The sequence below is a fragment of the Salmo salar genome, chromosome 28 (assembly GCF_965601325.2).
Source record: "Salmo salar chromosome 28, fSalSal1, whole genome shotgun sequence".
Classification (NCBI taxonomy): Eukaryota; Metazoa; Chordata; class Actinopteri; order Salmoniformes; family Salmonidae; genus Salmo; species Salmo salar.
This window is the reverse complement of record NC_138318.1, coordinates 6,383,597-6,403,562: the sequence shown is the minus strand read 5'-3', so window position 1 is coordinate 6,403,562 and position 19,966 is coordinate 6,383,597. Positions and strand designations below refer to the sequence as shown.

Below are 19,966 nucleotides of genomic sequence, written 5' to 3'. Positions count from 1 at the left end.
CAGTCAAACTAGTAGGTTGGGCGGTATCAAGATGTTCATATCGTCATACCGTCCTTCTCTCATCCCGGGATTTCAGTTTTATTACCGTTTTAGTACACAAGGCGGTGTTAAAAACACAAAAAGTCCAATGGCCTCCTTATTAATTCAGCCACTTACTTACCTAACTAGCAAGTTAAACCAAATACACAGCTGGACTCACCAGCACCCGCTTTCTCCCGTTGTGTTTTTTACAAACAAACACGTGACTGGGTCAACAGTTCTGCGGAACTACTGTATGCTTCATAATGTAAGACAACGTATTGCACAAGTTGACTGCAGGTATTCACTTAAAAAGTAGCTACAAATAATCAAATTCATTGAAAAACTTCAAAGACATTGTTTTGATTATATTGAAAAGCCATCCCGTGGATTATTCCAAATACCCCGGTATATGGTATATACAGTATACCGCCCAAGCCTACCAACTAGAGGAGAAAGCTATAGCAAATGGTGTGTTGGCTCTTCAAAATCACTGCTACAGATATATCTTTAGCTATACTAAATTTACCCCTACACACTACTCCCTCTTTGAGGATTGCTGAGGTGTAGCTTAAGCAATATGGGGAAAATTCCACAAAGGGAATCAGCCTGTTACCATACTACTGATCCTTAAGAACCTAACCAATCCAATCCAGATGTCGATGAAAAGACTGGGGAAATGTAATAGGGGCTAGGATCTAGAAGTTAGGGTGTAGGGGTTGGTTTGGGACTGAGCATCACAGACTGGGCTATGGTGGGTTCTTCTTCTCACCTGGGATGTTGTGGATGGTGATGGCCAGGATCAGGAGGACGATGCGCCTCCAGCTGCTTCCTGTTTGCCCTGCCCCATCCTGTTGTCGACTGCCCACTTCCTGTTCCTCGGAGTCTGAAGAGCCAGCATCGGCATAGGGGCCTTTCCTCCTTTGGTACACGTCTCCTCCGTTCTCAAGCTTATCTGTAAGGAAGAAAAGACAACATTCAGACAACATTCCTACAACATACTGCGCTTGCCAATCAAGCAATCTTTCAGATTAGAATACGATTAAGGAATGTTAGAAGGCGATTAAGCAATGGTAACAATTATTTCAGCAAATGGGATCTAATGGAAAGTCCAAGTGAGACAGAGGTCTGATGAGAAGCTGATGAGTATGGTCATCATCATTTGTATTATGTTTTCAGTATAAAGGCATGAGCACAATTCCATTATTTAGCTAACAGTAACAATTTTCAAACAGCATGAATTTAATATCATAAAATCTCAGTTAATTAACTAAAACAATTGCATTTCGGCAATTGTCTGCTTGAATCAGCATAAACAATACACAAAGAGAACGGCACTGGAAATGATCAAATGACTGCAAACGATTGTTAAATTCTTCTACACAAGAATAATGAGTGCGTCAATGCAATTAGCAAAAACAAATTGAACAATCTACTTTAAATTCAGAGAGTAAAGTGACTGCACGCTCTGGACATGACTAAATGATGATAATACAACTATTCATGCTGGTACATATGAAGAAGTGTATTGCTGTAGTTATTTGGGTTGTTTCATTTTTGTCATTGCTTCAATAACAAATCTAACCAGATAGGGTCTGCTCTAACTCCCTGACCCTGTAACTCTGCGGTGAGGTCGCCAGTATGATAAGGGACTTTAAGCCAATTTGCAAAATGGTTTCAACAGTGTGTTGGTATGCTCTTTGACGTTTGTCTTAGACATTTTGTATTAAGAAAAGTGGGAATGTAATAATTAGTCATACGGGGAAAAGTTTGTCTGGATTTCCTGAATCAGAAATGCCTTAAACTGTTGTTTTGGTCTGTCCTCTCTCGAAGTTATGGCGATAGTGACTACAGATGGTATCTAGATGCATGGAAGGGATAATTCGACCGAGAACAGTGTGAGCCTCACCCCCTCTAACCAGCTGATGTAATGGCGACAATGGCGTTCATTACGGCCCTGTCCTTCAACACTTCTACCTGAAGCTGAGTGCGGCATGTGCTGAGACCGTCCACGTGAAGTGAGCATGGAGAGAGACCACGCCCAAACTCCTGTCATGCTGCTGATACACTGGTCAGAAAATGGACAAGACAGAATGGACTGTACGGAATGGTGGTGGAAGCTCAGGTGAGAGATGAATTTGCTTGGGAAAATCTGATTATTCCCCAGATACTGAAATCGGGACATTATCAAGGGCATCCGCTTTGACAGGCATGAGTTACATGTGTGCCATTGTGAGGATGAACGGTAATGCTATCTGAAGAAGAAAATGAAGAGACGCCAGAAGAATGAGTGCCAGGAAGAAAGGGGGTGGTCAACTGTGCCTGCAAGCTAGCCAACGTTAGCCAACGTTAGCCATTTAGCTTGGGTGCTTGACTGCTGTTGTTAGGTCAGCTAGCTAACGTTACGTGTATGATCTGTGTAGTAACATTATTTGTATCTCAGAGCCATTTGCTTTGCTAGTGATAGACTAATGTTAGCTAGCTAACATTGAACCTGGTTAGTTAGCTACCTGCAGATTTATGCAGGGTAATAATGTCATGAGTTGGGATTACAGTTCATTGTTTACCTAGCTAACTAGCTACATGTCTTAACAAAAGACTCCACTATGCAAGTAACCATTTCAATAGAATGTCACTGCGACAACTGTAAATTTGCTCTGGCTATCTACTGCGATTTCAGAGCACTCTCGTCTGAGTGTGCCAGAGCGCAGAATAACTGACAAATAAGGCCGGTGTCAGTAAATGTTGGCAAAAATGCATCAATTGTTGCCAGCAGCATAGCTGCATTCACCAACGCTCTGGATAACATAAAAACAGCCTAGCCAGCTCTGCTAGGGACGAGTAAAGTGGACAGTGAGCTGTTTTCTCATTTGTCTCTGGAAGCAGATAGTAAGCTAGCAAGTTAGCTTGGGTGCTTGACAGCTGTTGTTCGGACAGAACACTCGGAAAAACCATTAAATAGATGGGTGGGGCTAAAACTTAAGAGGGCTCCCAAGTGGCGCAGTGGTCTAAGACACTGCATCTCAGTGCAAGAGGTGTCACTGCAGTGCCTGGTTCGAATCCAGGCTGTATCACATCCGGCCGTGATTGGGAGTCCCATAGGGTGGCGCAAGATTGGCCCAGCTTCGTCCGGGTTTGGTCGGGGTAGGCCACCATCGTAAATAAGAATTTGTTCTTAACCTGTTAGGGCTAGGGGGCAGTATTGACACGGCTGGATAAAAAACATACCCGATTTAATCTGGTTACCACTCCTACTCAGTAACTAGAATATGCATATACTTATTACATATGGATAGAAAACACCCTAAATTTTCTAAAACTGTTTGAATGGTGTCTGTGAGTATAACAGAACTCAAATGGCAGGTCAAAACCTGAGAGATTCCTTTACAGGAAGTGGCCTGTCTGACCATTTGTTGAACTTCTTTTCCATCTCTATCATTTACTAAGGATCTCTGCTCTAACGTGACACTTCCCACGTCTTCCATAGGCTCTCAGAGCCCGGGAAAAAACAGAATGTCGTCATTCCAGCCCCAGGCTGAAACACATTATCGCCTTTCTCAAGTGGCCCATCAAGAGACACTAGCTTATGCGCGTGACCCCGACCGCCCCCGCCTTTGGGATTTTTTCCTCTGTTTGCCGAAAAGGAGATTCCCTGTCGGAATATTATCGCTTTTCTACGAGAAAAATGTCGTAAAAATTGATTTTAAACAGCGGTTGACATGCTTCGACGTACGGTAATGGAATACTTAGAATTTTATTGTCACGAATTGCGCCAAACGCGTGACACTTCTTTACTATTTCGGATAGTGTCTGGAACGCACGAACAAAACGCCGCTATTCGGATATAACGATGGATTATTTTGGACCAAACCAACATTTGTTATTGAAGTAGCTGTCCTGGGTGTGTATTCTGACGAAGACAACAAAAGGTAATGACATTTTTATAATAGTAAATATGATTATGGTGAGTGCTAAACTTGCCGGGTGTCTAAATAGCGAGCCCGTGATGCCTGGGCTATGTACTTAGAATATTGCAAAATGTGCTTTCACCAAAAAGCTATTTTAAAATCGGACATATCGAGTGCATAGAGGAGGTCTGTATCTATAATTCTTAAAATAATTGTTATGCTTTTTGTGAACGTTTATCGTGAGTAATTTAGTAAAATGTTAGCGAATTCCCCGGAAGTTTGCGGGGGGTATGCTAGTTCTGAACGTCACATGCTAATGTAAAAAGCTGGTTTTTGATATAAATATGAACTTGATTGAACAAAACATGCATGCATTGTATAACATAATGTCCTAGGGTTGTCATCTGATGAAGATCATCAAAGGTGAGTGCTGCATTTAGCTGTCTTCTGGGTTTTGGTGACATTATATGCTGGCTTGAAAAATGGGTGTCTGATTATTTCTGGCTTGGTACTCTGCTGACATAATCTAATGTTTTGCTTTCGTTGTAAAGCCTTTTTGAAATCGGACAGTGTGGTTAGATTAACGAGAGTCTTATCTTTAAATGGCTGTAAAATAGTCATATGTTTGAGAAATTGAAGTAATAGGATTTTTAAGGTTTTGAAAATCGCGCCACAGGATAGCCGTGGCTGTTACGTAGGTGGGACGAATTCGTCCCGCCTAGCCTAGAGAGGTTAACTGACTTGCCTAGTTAAATAAAGGTTAAATAAACAAAAGAGGGTGTGAATGGGTGTAGACACAGAAGAGCCCTACAGTAGGTACCAAAACATTCAAAGGCCATTTTCTCAAAAGCGAGGATAAAAGTTTATCAACTTTCAAAGCAGAATTACTTTCCTATTGTTCCTCAACTGTAGTGTATGATATATCATTTTCTAGCTCTGAGTCTCTACTTTTATCCAATGTAAAAAACACCATTTCACATTTTGCTACATAAGACCGAATCGAGCCGGTCGGTCACATATAGAGACTACTATGAAGTCAAGTTGAACGTCACACAGACCCAGATCATGGTGGGAGTAGCAGAGATAGTGTTGTCATTTCAGACACTATTGTCAACTTTCAGTGAGGGGTTCATTCAAGAAGGTAAAACACTTGTAAGACTAGCTACAGGTCCCTGTATACAGGAGGTCTCCTCACCGGAAGGGAAGTTCGCTGTAATAATAGCATCACATCTCCTGCAGAGTGTGCATAGTGTGATTATAGATCAGAGGCCTTAAGTTTACATACAAATCAACTGAGAATGTTAAGCATGTTTTATTTTCTGTTCATTTATAAGTCATTTCAAAGTTTATATAATGTTGAACAGTATGGGGCTACTATTCAAAAAGAAGGGACTGTTGGATTCTAGCTTGAAATACTTGCTATACTAGAAGTTAATTATTACATGTATAAGGAATGTATATGGCGGGGTCAATGGAGGGTGGATAAGAACTAGGGGTATGGAAAGTTACTGAGTGAGGAAAAAGCCAATCACTTGGTTGTGGTCACTGATAAGGTTGAATAGCTGTGGATTAGGGAGTAAGGAATTTGGGCCGAGGTCAGGTCAGGTCAAATGAAGTGAGACGGAACAGTTTTATTACACACATCACTTAACTTCCTGCCTAGCAACAGAGATGTATTGGCTGTCTAGATATGCAAGGAGTTGACTCCGCCTAATGGGAGGGTATAAATACTTGTTCTGGTGGAAATACGTCTTTGTTTTTTCAGCTGTTTGGGTGAATGAACTTGGTTTGAGGTTTACTAGTTGTCCTGAGTTTTACTCTGTTCGTTTAGAACCTAACAGTTGGCATTGTCGGCAGGATTCACCACGATTTACAGTCGAACTAGAAAGTCTGAATGAGTGAAACAGGAGCCGGCACCAAAAACAAGGTAGGCACAGTTCCTATACCTGTTATCACTCATTCTGACTTATTGGGTGAGATGAGAGTTGTCGGCTGAACAAATTATAGGATATGGACCTAGAAAACCAGAGCAGGGTAGTACCTGCAGAGGGTATATCCAAGGGGTAAATCCCGAGTGGGTTGGTTCCTGAGAGTACCATAAAGTATAGGGTAAGTCTTGGAATGTTATCCCGGCCAGGTTAGTCCCTGCGGAGGATAAGTCCAAGGTGGTAAATCCCAAGTGGGTTGGTTCCTGCTAGCTTCATATTAGCATAGGGTAAGTCCTGGAAGGTAAGCCCAAGCTGGTTGGTACCTGCAGAGGGTAAGTCCTAAGGGGTAAATACCGAGTGGGGTTGGTTCCCTACTAAACAAATAAGGGGGGGGGGGAGTAGAGTGTGTGTGTATGGATAAATTGGCATGCTTGTGTACTAGTACGGTAGGCTCAGTTGGTAGAGCATGGTGTTTGCAACACCAGCATGGTGTGTGCAACGCCAGGGTTGTGGGTTCGATTCCCACGGGGGGCCAGTACAACAACAAAAAAATGAAAGAAAAAAATGCATGAAATTAAATGTATGTATTCAATACTGTAAGTCGCTCCTAAATGACTAAAATGTAACGCCAGGGTTGTGGGTTCGATTCCCACGGGGGGCCAGTACAACAAAAAAAAAATGAAAGAAAAAAATGCGTAGAGTGTGTGTGTATGGATAAATTGGCATGCTTGTGTACTAGTACGGTAGGCTCAGTTGGTAGAGCATGGTGTTTGCAACACCAGCATGGTGTGTGCAACGCCAGGGTTGTGGGTTCGATTCCCACGGGGGGCCAGTACAAAAAAAAAAAAAATGAAAGAAAAAAATGCATGAAATGAAAAGTATGTATTCACTACTGTAAGTTGCTCCTAAATGACGTAAATGTAAATGTAGTCCATGGAGAAGGACAAAAGGAGGACAAAAGGAGGGAATGTGGATGGTTATAGAAGGTTGAAAAGCAAAAAGATATTTGAACGTTGTTTGAACATGACTTGCGTGTATTAGCAGTAGCAATAAGGAGAGAGGTTGGTTTATGCCCTATTGGTGCAGGCAACCGTGACATATTATGTGGAAATTGGAAGAGAACTGTGAATAATTTTGGTAATGTGTGTTGTCAACAACATTGATATTTGAAACGTGACACACAGACCCAGGTGTAAAGACATTAGGGCTCCGGTATTCTCCAGCAGTAAATTGGCAGACTCTTCAGTATTGGTTCTAATACAAGGTATCAGGTGCCGTGGCCAATTAATAGGCACACATTTTTATTTATTTAACTAGGCAGGTCAGTTAAGAACAAATTCTTATTTTCAATGACGGCCTAGGAACAGTGGGTTAACTGCCTTGTTCAGGGGCAGAACAACAGATTTGTACCTTGTCAGCTTGGGGATTTGAACTTGCAACCTTTCGATTGCTAGTCCAACGCTCTACCCTGCCGCCATAACTACTCACCGGAGAAGTGGGTATCACTACCTTGGAAAATTGTTAATAGTGGGCGTGTATCCGAGCCATGAATGAGGAAATTTGAACACCCTAGACACCGTCGCGAGAGGCACAGAAATCGATAAAATTGGGTACCTATTAACATTATTTGTAGAGTTCTGAAAAGCAATTCTGTCAAGCGACAGCATTGGGGTTACCAAACTCCACAAACAATTACTCACAATTTTAACTCCACTCTAATTTCTCGTGACCCCTCCTCCCTTTCGTCAGTTCTATAAAGCTATTTCAGAAGAAAACGGAATAAAGTGTCTCACGAGGTTAAAAAACCACCCAAGGTTTTCTGATTTTGCAAGGAGTGCTTGGCCGTGCCAATTTTAACTTGTTACTTTTTAGAATACATTCCCCTGGCATTTTGCATTGATTATCCAGCCCCAAAATTGGTTCCACACCCGACGCCATGTAAAATGATCCAGGTATTGTTACTGGTTCTATGGTCAGAGCCATGGGTAGTAGTTGTATCGCTTTCGATGAACCCCTAACTGAAAATTGACAATTGTGTCTGAAATGACAACACTATCTCTGCTACTCCCACCGTGATCTGGGTAAGTGTGACGTTCAACTTGACTTCATAATAGTCTCTGTACTGTGCACAGTTAGCTGTCCTTCCTCTACTATGAGCTATCCCCTGTATCACTATACACAGATGAGTGGTATCGTTCCTCAGAGACTATTACACGCTTCCTTAATCTTTGAGCCTCACACATCTCCGCCCCAGTCATATTCAATTCCGCTTCCCCAATTCCCTGTACTGTTAACGCTTTGGTTTTTGAGACTCCATAGAATACACTTACGTCAGTCCTGACAGACTCTTCAACTAACACCCCGTATGAAAATATTCTCAGTCTCAAACACTGGCCCCTTTTGTACTTTGCCCTCCGGCCTCAAATACATTTGCACCTAGATCATTCCATCTAAACCATAACACATTAATCACTACTGCTAGGCTACTTTGGACACACCTACTCATTCCAATGGTTCTTCTTTATTTTCACTATTTTCTACAATGAATGGGGTCATTTTGTTTGTTTTTTGCTGTTCTCCAAATAGCATTTTAGCGTTTTAAATTGTGTAGAAATATAACAAATGAGCTTCAACTTTCTAATTTTGAGGGGATTGTTCCCAGACTTCAAACGTGGCCTCCTGATGTGGTTTAAGCATTGTTGTGGTCTTAGTACATTCAATTGTTTTAGTTGTTCTACCAAAAAAAGTGATTTCATAAAAGAAAAACTAGGAAACCCGGGAAAAATACAACCGGGAAAACGGGATTTACCGAAAAGAAGACAAACACAAAGACAGGTGAAACAGATCAGGGTGTGACAATGGAAAGTAGGTCATGATAAGCTACTTGCCCCAGCCCGCAAATTAAAGATAACATTTCAATTATGCATGCATCATCCACTGTCCCAGGCCAGTATTTTTTCAATTGGGCTAGCAGCTTTCAGTTGGCACTGGCCCGGTGTGCCACTGGCAAATTTACCTGAATGTCAAGCCTTGCAAGGGCATGCCAATTTAAAAGATGGCTAGTCATTATTAGCCTGGTTCTGTATGTAATGAATATACATTATGGGACACAGGTCAGGTCATTATTGCCACGCAGCGGGGAAAAATTGGTGGGACTAAATCATGTGCTGTTGCCATCAACTTAAAAAGTGGGTCGCATCAGTGCCACCAGCGGAAAACATTTGTGTAGAGCCCTGAATCAGCTGAATAAATTCAAATAGAAATGTTGTTTTTCACAATTAAATTAGTTATGTGAGTAGGGGAGCCAAATAAAGAGAAAGAGATAGCAATTTCAGAAGGCTTCAAGGGCAGGATAACACTTGTCAGCATGACCCTGTGCCCGCTAATTAGCGTGTGGCCTGTACCTTATTCCCATATGGTGACTTTAGCATGGGCAAACCTAGCATGCGAGCTGGAGAAACGCATTTGTATGTGGCTGCCAGGAGCTCAGGTGCCCACTTCACTGGCTCTCATCTTGCATTAGAGTAAAAGTGGTCGAGAGATGGGGTGTGTGTGTGTGTGTGTGTGTGTGTGTGTGTGTGTGTGTGTGTGTGTGTGTGTGTGTGTGTGTGTGTGTGTGTGTGTGTGTGTGTGTGTGTGTGTGTGTGTAGGGGGGCTGATTGATTGCAGCTGGGCAATGGGTTCCAGCACCAACAGCCAACCCCCCCAAGAGTAGAAACTGATCTACAGGAAGAAGGCTCTGATTATACTATAATTAACCTACTCATCTCTCTGATCATTGGGAATAAGTGCCAGGAAGACACACACACACACACACACACACACACACACAGCATCCCACACACAAACACACCCACGGGCACGCGCACACGCAAAAGCATACCACACACACTTGAGAGCAATCTTGAGCATATTAAAAAATATCATATGCACGTACGCTCCACTGAGTGGGGAAGGGAGGGACAAAGACCCCAATTACCCATCCACACAGGGTCGAAGGATAAGATACGGGGATGTACGTCAGCCTTGGTTTAGGCTACTAATACCAGACTATGGGAGCGGAGCGGAGCGGAGCTGGAGCGGAGCATGCCCACATTTTCCTGGAGAGCGGAGCGAGATTCCCCAAAGGCTGGAGCGTCGGCCTTCTCGCCCACTCCAATTTTGCTCCAGTAGCGCTCACTTCACGAGCTTAGGGCATCCCTGCCCCAGCATGCATTTGTGGTCTACTTGTGTGCAGCTATAGCCCCTTGCTTAAGCTACTGTCATGGAGTTTGCAAAATATTTTCATAGAGATAGTGATAAAACACTGGTGCTAAATCAAGGTGACTAACAAAGACGAGGACCAACAGCAAGAGAGGGAGTGCAGTGATTTAGTGTCCACAACTAAAGAATCATTGTGGAATCTAATCGCAAAAGCATGAGTTTGTACTTTTTTTAATTTCACCTTTACTTAACCAGGTAGGCCAGTTGAGAACAAGTTCTCATTTACAACTGCGACCTGGCCAAGATAAAGCAAAGCAGTGCGACCACAAACAACACAGAGTTACACATGGGATAAACAAAGGTACAGTCAATATCACAATAGAAAAATCTATATACAGTGTGTGCAAATGTAGTAAGATTAGGGATGTAAGGCAATAAATAGGCCATAGTGGTGAAATAATTACAATTTAGCATTAACACTAGAGTGATAGATGTGCAGATGATGATGTGCAAGTAGAGATACTGGGGTGCAAAAGAGCAAAAAAATAACAATATGGGGATGAGGTAGTTGGGTGGGCTATTTACAGATGGGCTGTGTACAGGTGCAGTGATCGGTAAGCTGCTCTGACAGCTGATGCTTATAGTTAGTGAGGGAGATATAAGTCTCCAGCTTCAGTGACTTTTGCATTTCGTTCCAGTCATTGGCAGCAGAGAACTGGAAGGAAAGGCGGCCAAAGAGATGTTGGCTTTGGGGGTGACCAGTGAAATATACCTGCTGGAGCTCGTGCTACAGATGGGTGTTGCTATGGTGACCAGTGAGCTGAGATAAGGCGGGGCTTTACCTAGCAAAGACTTATAGATGACCTGGAGCCAGTGGGTTTGGCGATGGATATGTAGCGACGGCCAGCCAACGAGAACATACAGGTCGCAGTGGTGGGTAGTATATGGGCCGTAGTGACAAAACGGATGGCACTGTGATAGACTACATTCAATTTGCTGAGTAGAGTGTTGGAGGCTATTTTGTAAATGACATCGCCGAAGACAGGATCGGTAGGATAGTTAGTTTTACGAGGGTATGTTTGGCAGCATGAGTGAAGGAACCTTTATTGCGAAATAGGAAGCTGATTCTAGATGTTATTTTGGATTCGAGATGCTTAATGTGAGACTGGAAGGAGAGTTTACAGTCTAACCAGACACCTAGGTATTTGTAGTTGTCCACATATTCTAAGTCAGAACCGTCCAGAGTAGTGATGCTAGTCGGGCGGGTGGGTGCGGTCAGCGATCGGTTGAAGAGCATGCATTTAATTTTACTAGCATTTAAGAGCAGTTGGATGCCACGGAAGGAGTGTTGTATGGCATTGAAGCTCGTTTGGAGGTTTGTTAACAAAGTGTCCAAAGAAGGGCCAGATGTATACAGAATGGTGTCGTCTGCATAGAGGTGGATCAGAGAATCACCAGCAGCAAGAGCGACATCATTGATATATACATACAGAGAAAATAATCGGCCCGAGAATTGAACCCTGTGGCACCCCCATAGAGACTGCCAGAGGTCCGGACAACAGGCCCTCCGATTTGAGACAGGTATGGTAGGATTTGAAATGGTCGGTGATCTTGCAAGGGCATGCAAGGGCAGGGCAGGATGGATATAGGTCTGTAACAGTTTGGGTCTAGAGTGTCTCCCCCTTTGAAGAGGGGGATGACCGCGGCAGCTTTCCAATCTTTAGGGATCTCAGAAAATACGAAAGAGAGGTTGAACAGGCTAGTAATAGGGGTTGCAACAACTTACTATGTGCACATGCTAAAATAAAGGAATGAGGTGGGTAGATAACTAAGTGTCATGGCAGCAAAGTATTTATAAACAAAAAATCTGACCTTTTAAATGTTTCGTTCATTTTCGGTCTATTATCTATACATTAGGCCAAATAGGCCTAGCATATTCCCATGTTCAAGGAGCTTTCCGTTTTGATTGTGTTATTTTGAATAAAAACCTTTAGGCCTACCTATAGATTTTTTTTTTTAACTCTGCATCTCTGCCCAGTCTAGCAAGAGTGGCAAAAGGGTGTTTCACATCCCTAGTGGATCTGCAAGTGTAGAAAGGATATTCTCCACTGCTGGCCGGCTCTCCAGGCAACATCGCATGAGCCTGAAGCCACAGACTGGTCAAACTTGTGTTTCTAAAAAGGAATTTGAAAATGTAATTCAAAAGGTACTAAGTCTTTTTCGTTTAATTTCTATTTAATCCTAAGTAAGTAACAGTCAGTATCTGGTGTGGCCACCAGCTGAATTAAGTACTGCAGTGTATCTCCTCTTGGACTGCACCAGATTTGCCAATTCTTGCTGTGAGATGTTACCCCACTCTTCCACTAAGGTACCTGCAAGTTCCCGGACATTTCTGGGGGGAATGGCCCTAGCCCTCTCCCTCCGATCCAACAGGTCCCAGACGTGCTCAATGGGATTGAGATCCGGGCTCTTCACTGGCCATGGCAGAACACTGACATTCCTGTCTCAGTCCGATGATGCTATGACGCACCGCCCCAGACCATGATGGACCCTCCACCTCCAAATCGATCCCGCTCCAGAGTACAGGCCTCGGTGTAACGCTCATTCCGTCGACGATAAACACAAATCCGACCATCACCCCTGGTGAGACAAAACCGCGACTCGTCAGTGAAGAACACTTTTTGCCAGTCCTGTCTGGTCCAGCGACAGTGGGCCCATAGGCGACGTTGTTGCCGATGATGTCTGGTGAGGACCTGCCTTACAACAGGCCTACAAGCCCTCAGTCCAGCCTCTCACAGCCTATTGCGGACAGTCTGAGCACTGATGGAGGGATTGTGTGTTCCTGGTGTAACTCCGGCAGTTGTTGTTGCCATTCTGTACCTGTCGAGGAGGTGTGATGTTCGGATGATCAGCTGTCTGTCCGGTCTCCCAGTAGCGGTGTCTTAGGCGTCTCACTGTACAGACATTGCAATTTATTGCCCTGACCACATCTGCAGTCCTCATGCCTCCTTGCAGCATGCCTAAGGCACGTTCACGCAGATGAGCAGGGACCCTGGGCATCTTTCTTTTGGTGTTTTTCAGAGTCAGTAGAAAGGCATTTTTAGTGTCCTAGGTTTTCATAACTGTGACCTTAATTGCCTACCGTCTGTAAGCTGTTAGTGTCTTAACCTGTTAGGGCTAGGGGGCAGTATTGACACGGCCGGATAAAAAACGTATCCGATTTAATCTGGTTACTACTCCTGCCCAGTAACTAGAATATGCATATAATTATTGGCTTTGGATAGAAAACACCCTAAAGTTTCTAAAACTGTTTGAATGGTGTCTGTGAGTATAACAGAACTCAAATGTCAGGCCAAAACCTGAGAAGATTCCATGCAGGAAGTGGCCTGTCTGACAAGTTGTGTTTCATTTTGGCTCTTTTATTGAAGACTGAAGATCTTTGCTCTAACGTGACACTTCCTACATTATGTTATACAATACATGCATGTTTTGTTCAATCAAGTTCATATTTATATCAAAAACCAGCTTTTTACATTAGCATATGACGTTCAGAACTAGCATTCCCACCGAACACTTCCGGTGAATTTACTAAATTACTCACGATAAACGTTCGCAAGCGTCCCACCTAGCCCATAGAGGTTAATGACCGTTCCACAGGTGCATGTTCATTAGTTGTTTATGGTTCATTAAACAAGCATGGGAAACAGTCTTTAAACCCTTTACAATGAAGATCTGTGAAGTTATTTGGAATTATCTTTGAAAGACAGGGTCCTGAAAAAGGGACGTTTCTTTTTTTGATGAGTTTAGTTACTAATTACAAGTTATGTCCTTTCTTGACTATGTGATTGTGTTTTCTGACTGCAAGTCCTTGCAAACAACCTTTGCAAACATAAACACTGGTTCACTTTGTCAGACGGTAAGTAATTCTAGAAAAGGACAGCACAGGACACAGGGGAAATCAGCTTAAATTCAAATTGAGTAAATACCAATAGTAGCACTGGGGCACACACCGAGAGACACACACACTGAGACACATACACACACAGAGACCCTCCCCCCACGCACCAACATAGTACACACACAGCAATGACAGGTAGTACAAATCTTCTCTCCACATCCAGTGACTAAAATACAGCTACGTCAAACGCTGGAAATAATGTTTGTCTGGCGTATTCGATCATATAGTCATCCCATTGAAGGCCATTCATTACAGCAGCCACTTGGGGCCTTAGGGAGAATAGGTGTTGAAGGATCACAGTAATTAGTATGTGATAGATAGGAGCCTTCAGACATTGTCCGGGACCACATCCCTCTAAGAGCTGAGGGCTCATCAGGTGTGTGTGTGCTGTGGCTGAATGTCACTGTGGATTCTATTTGGAAAGGTTTGATTGACAATCTCTAGTACAGCCATTCTACCTGTCAATCACTTGTCACATCACACATGCACGAGCACACATGCACACTCCCCTGACTCATAATACAATCAATTTTCTCCGCAAGCTAATGGGTCGCATATTACAAAGTAAGGGGCTGGGAGGGGGGAGATAAAATGACACACAGACACTTGACCACAGTTCAACCACATTATTGGAATCACTGCTGTAGATGGTGACTTATAACGGTCCTCAAAATAAAGCGTGTCAGACGTGTCACCTCTCCAGGCTTACCATGGCTGTCATCTCATCTTTGCTTTAAGTTTGAAGATTTTAATGTCACATGCACGAGTACAGTGAAATTCCTTTCTTGCGAACTCTAAACCCAACAATGCAGTGATCAATATCAATGTAGTACTACAAATAAAGTAGAACAAAAACACACAGTAAATAAAAATAAGAAGAACACAAGTAAGTAAGAAGCTACTAATAGAGTCAGAACCAATACCCTAATTGCAATGTGCAGAGATACTGGAATGATAGAGGTAGATATGTATAGGGGTAAGGTGACTATGGATCCGGATGTATGATAAACAGAGTAGCAGCATAAATTAAGATGGCATGTGAGCGTGTGGGTTTGTTTTTAGAGTCCGTAAAAATCTGTGTGTTGGAGTGTCAGTGTGCGTGAGTGTGCAGAGTCCTGTGACAAAAAATATAAATAAATACAAGGATCAACTCAGATAGTCCATGTAGCCATTTAACAGACTTTTGGCTTGGGGATAGAAACTGGTCAGGAGGCTGTTGGTTTCAGACTTGATGCACCGGTACCACACAGAAGCAGAGAGAACACTTTATGGCTTGGGTGGCTGGAGTCTTGATATAGAGGTCCTGGATGGCAGAGAGCTCAGCCCCAGTGATATACTGGGTTATCCACACCCCTCGGTGCTGTTCAAGCAGTTTATTTTTTAAAACCTTTATTTTAAGAACAAATTCTTATTTTCAATGACGGCCTAGGAACAGTGGGTAACCTTTCGGTTACTAGTCCAACGCTCTAACCACTAGGCTACGCTGCTGCCCCAGTGATGCAGCCAGTCAAGATGCTCTCACTGGCGCAGCTGTAGAACTTTTTGAGGATTTGAGGGCCCATGCCAAACATTTTCAACCTCTTGAGGGGGTAGAGATGCTGTCGCACCTTGTTCACAACTGTGCGCATGAGTGTGTACCATTTTAAGTAGTCATTTGGACCTTGAAGGAACTTGAAGCTCTCGACACGCTCCACTGCAAACCCGTCGATGTGGATGAGGGTGTAGTGAAACATTAAAAAAGTTATCCTTTTTAGATAAAACTATACTAAATATATTCATACGTCACCAAATAATTGATTAAAATACACTGTTTTGCAATGAAGGTCTACAGTAACTTCAACAGCACTGTCTGGGGTAGCACCATGGTGTAGCCGGAGGACAGCTAGCTTCCGTCCTCCTCTGACTACATTGACTTCAATACAAAACTTAGGAGGCTCGTAGGCCTCACCCCCTTCCATAGACATACATGGTAATTATGACCACTTCCGGAGGACCTCCTACCAATCAAAGCTTTTGCAGTATAAACTGACGTTGTCCATCCAATCATACAATTAGGATCAGAGAATGAACCTAGTGTGTTGTATTGGGAAAGTGTCACAAAGCATTATGGGAGTTCTATGTGTTGAGAAGATGGGGACATTGTTGGATAGAGATTAAGAGTGAAGAGTAATAGTTGAGCATTTTCTTTATTATTCAATTCAAATCATTTTCTTTCAAATTACAGGAGACGGAGGAGGTATATTATAAATTGTTTTCTTGGTTTTAGAACTTTGTTTTTGTGTCCAAATTTCAGTAGCTGGCTACCAGTGCGAGTGTGAAGTTTTCTCCACCAGAATGGTAGAACGGCAAACCCCTGGGGTACACGGAAAAGGTGTGAATTAAAAGCAAGGGTCGACCTCTGCCTGAGATCAGTTTCATGAAGAAGGATGAAAAGGTGAGGGCGTTCAATACCAACTGCAACTGGTATCAAAAGTATAGCTGGTTAGCAGGAAGCCTTTCATCAAGCCGCCTGTATTGCTGGCCTTGCCTGCTTTTTTGGAAAGTCTGAGCCTTGGTCGAAAGGTGGGTACAGTCACCTGAAGAACATTGATCGTTCAGCTAAACGGCAAAACAAAAGCAGGGAGCATATAAATGTCCATATCAGATTCAAGCTTCTAGGAAAAAGCTGCATTGATTATGACGAAGGTCTGAGTATTCAAACTGCGCAACACAACGAGAAACTAAGAAGAAACAGAGATGTTATCAAGCGGCTTATCAACACCACTGCGTTTTTGGGCATGCAAGAATTTGCATTCAGAGGACACGGCGAGAGGGAACGTTCCGCCAACAAGGGCAACTACAAGGAACTTGCAGAGGTAATTGCACGTTACGATACTTTACCTGCCGAACATATCGAACTTTCGATTGTATTTTCTGCGATGTCGAAAAATATTCTGAATGATTTGATAGCTTCCATCGCATCATTCATTAAAAGCATTTTTCCGCGTGCGCTCAAGTAGGCATTCCACTTTCCTCTGTTATTTATTTAGCAAAGATGATAACACATAATCACTCCAGACAGACACAAGCAATAATTAATTACATAAATGTTGCAGCAGCCTCGGCTACACCTAAACATTAGAAATCTGACATGCTGTATTGGATGAAAACAAGACTATATTTCAGTCTTATGAACTGTAGGCAACTAATAAGAGAAGGTGCATACAGCTTATGCACCCTGTCCATCTGGTCAGGGTAAACTAATAGGTAACGTTATGTTTTTATAGTCCATTTTTGTGTTTGGAGACAATGTGATCAAATTTTGTTTATATTCAAAATTGGGCTGGCTAGACTGCCTACACATTTTTAATCAAAAATGATTAACTGGAATGAATCTATCAACATAATAGTGACGACATATGTGAGTACATTTTGTATAAGGCCTACAGTTGCATAGGCCTGCATGATGCAAACATGCATAAAGCAAGCTCAGCCCTGTGAGTTCTATTGTCTATGAGTTGTTGTCTATATGTCTGGGCAGAGGAAATCCTCCTCCTAATCTAGTCTAAATATAATTTATATGAACAAATATAAGGTAGCTGCAGTTTGACAAGGTTCTCAACCCCCCCCCCCCCCCCGGCCAGGAGTTTTTTTCAGGAGTTTCTTTTAAAACCATGTGACTTGATTAATACAAACTGGTCACATCATAGCCCATATAAAACCTTTTTACAACTGATTAATCACTGTCATACCTTATAAGGTCCTGAGTTTTCTTAGTTAGGTTAACATATAAGGAAAAACTACGGGCCCCGGGGGTAAAAATTGCCCCACCGCTCTGGGACCTATGGTGCCAACAGTCTGCTTGCAGGTATGTGGATTATCAGGGCTTTATTCAGGAAAATTAATTGAGATACTTTGATGTGTTAAGTGGGCAAAATGTGTTTGAGTTTATGAATTTTCAGATGTATGAGTTTAACTCCATAGAGAAACGTGTTGTCCAAACCTACAATGGCGCAGCTGTAATGGAATGTATCTGCTATTTGTATTTACAGCTAAGTACCCTTGTGTTCCCTGATTGAGGTGAGGACTACTCCACTCCACTACCATTGTCAACTTTCTCCTGACATTAACTGAAGCCACGTCTCATGTGCCTGCTCATTCACTGGCACATTGAATGTTTCCCCTCCAAGCATTGTGAACGGCCCTATCAATTTTCTCTCATTACTATATGTAGAGTCAATCACAATCACATTATTACACATAAATGATTTTATTCCTTGCTTGGACTAACTCATTCTAAGCTCTTTTATCTAACTGTGTAGAGTGTTGTGTTAGTTTTTTGTCTTCCCAGCCAAATCCTGCCCTGCACTGGTCATGCCTCTGAACACCTCATTCAATCACTGCTGTGATCCCTTTCCAACACGTTGTAAGTAGCCCACTCATTCCCATTCCACATAATATTGTACTATAAATGTCTTTACTAAATTCTTTAGGTTAAAATAATTCGTCTTGGACGATTATTGAAAAACACTTTGTCGTCTCTGTGCATTCCGTGCCTATACCGTGGCTCTCCCATCCTCCTCAATTTTTCAAATCACCAGCCTCCACTGATGAAGAGGCACAGCTCTACCCCTCTGGATTTCTCTGACTCTACTGTCCTGTCCGCTTGGTGAATAGAGAATCCATCAAATTGGATAGCCATGGGGGTATCTTGTCCCGTTGATAGCAAATCCACGATCGGAGGTCATCCATTGGATTATCAAGTGACTGTACATTGGCCAATTTTCACGGTGGTATGAAGAGATTCGGGAGACAGACGCAGGAATGCGTAATAGTTTTTTTTATTAAGCCCCAAATTACGGCGTGCTGTGTAAAGGCACGGGGACGAAGACCAAACATACACCATACAAAAACACAGGGTTGAAACCCAAACAAAAAAGCGAGGAGTACCTCGAATAAACACACGTGCACAATGATTAACAGACGGGACGAGACCAGTAATCATCTATGCAATCCACAAGGGCATGAAAGCCCAAAACACACAGAACAGGTACTCACACGCACCAACGGACATTGTAACAATAATCGACCCCACCATGGTGAACATTTTTTTTTTTGTCATTTTAGCAGACGCTCTTATCCAGAGCGACTTACAGTAGTGAATGCATACATTTCATTTCATACATGTTTTTTTATTTTTATTTTTTATTCTGTGCTGGCCCCCCGTGGGAATCGAACCCACAACCCTGGTGTTGCAAACACCATGCTCTACCAACTGAGCTACAGAGAACAAAGGGCATACACAGTTGAAGTCGGAAGTTTACATAAACAGGTATTAATGACTCCAACCTAAGTGTATCAACCACTCCACAAAAAAATATAGTTTTGGCAAGTCGGTTAGGACAACTACTTTCGGCATGACAAGTAATTTTTCCAACAATTGTTTAAAGACAGATTGTTTCACTTATAATTCACTGTATCACAATTCCAGTGGGTCAACATTTTACATACACTAAGTTGACTGTGCCTTTAAACAGCTTGGAAAATTCCAGAAAATGATGTCATGGCTTTAGAAGCTTCTAATAGGCTAATTGACATAATTTGAGTCAATTGGAGGTGTACCTGTGGATGTATTTCAAGGCCTACCTTCAAACTCAATGCCTCTTTGCTTGACATCATGGGAAAATCAAAAGAAGGCAGCCAAGACCTCAGAAACTAAATTGTAGACCTCCACAAGTCTGGTTCATCCTTGGGAGCAATTTCCAAATGCCTGAAGGTACCACGTTCATCTGTACAAACAATAGTACGCAAGTATAAACACCATGGGACCACGCAGCCGTCATACCGCCCAGGAAAAAAACACGTTCTGTCTCCTAGAGATGAACGTACTTTGGTGGGAAAAGTGCAAATCAATCCCAGAACAACAGAAAAGGACTTTGTGAAGATGCTGGAGGAAACAGGTACACTGTAAA

The 19,966-nt window shown here is 42.7% G+C and overlaps 1 protein-coding gene across 3 annotated transcripts in view; it reads right to left on the bottom strand.

Moving 5' to 3' along the window:
- The window catches only part of s39ab (Zinc transporter SLC39A11), a 143,007-nt gene that overhangs the window by 32,365 nt on the left and 90,676 nt on the right, over window positions 1-19,966 (bottom strand). For all 3 annotated transcript variants that reach the window (XM_014178910.3, XM_082970352.1, NM_001173736.1), the window contains one exon: window positions 791-973. In XM_014178910.3, the coding sequence (XP_014034385.1) occupies window positions 791-973 (183 nt within the window). The remainder of the gene's footprint in view (window positions 1-790; window positions 974-19,966) is intronic.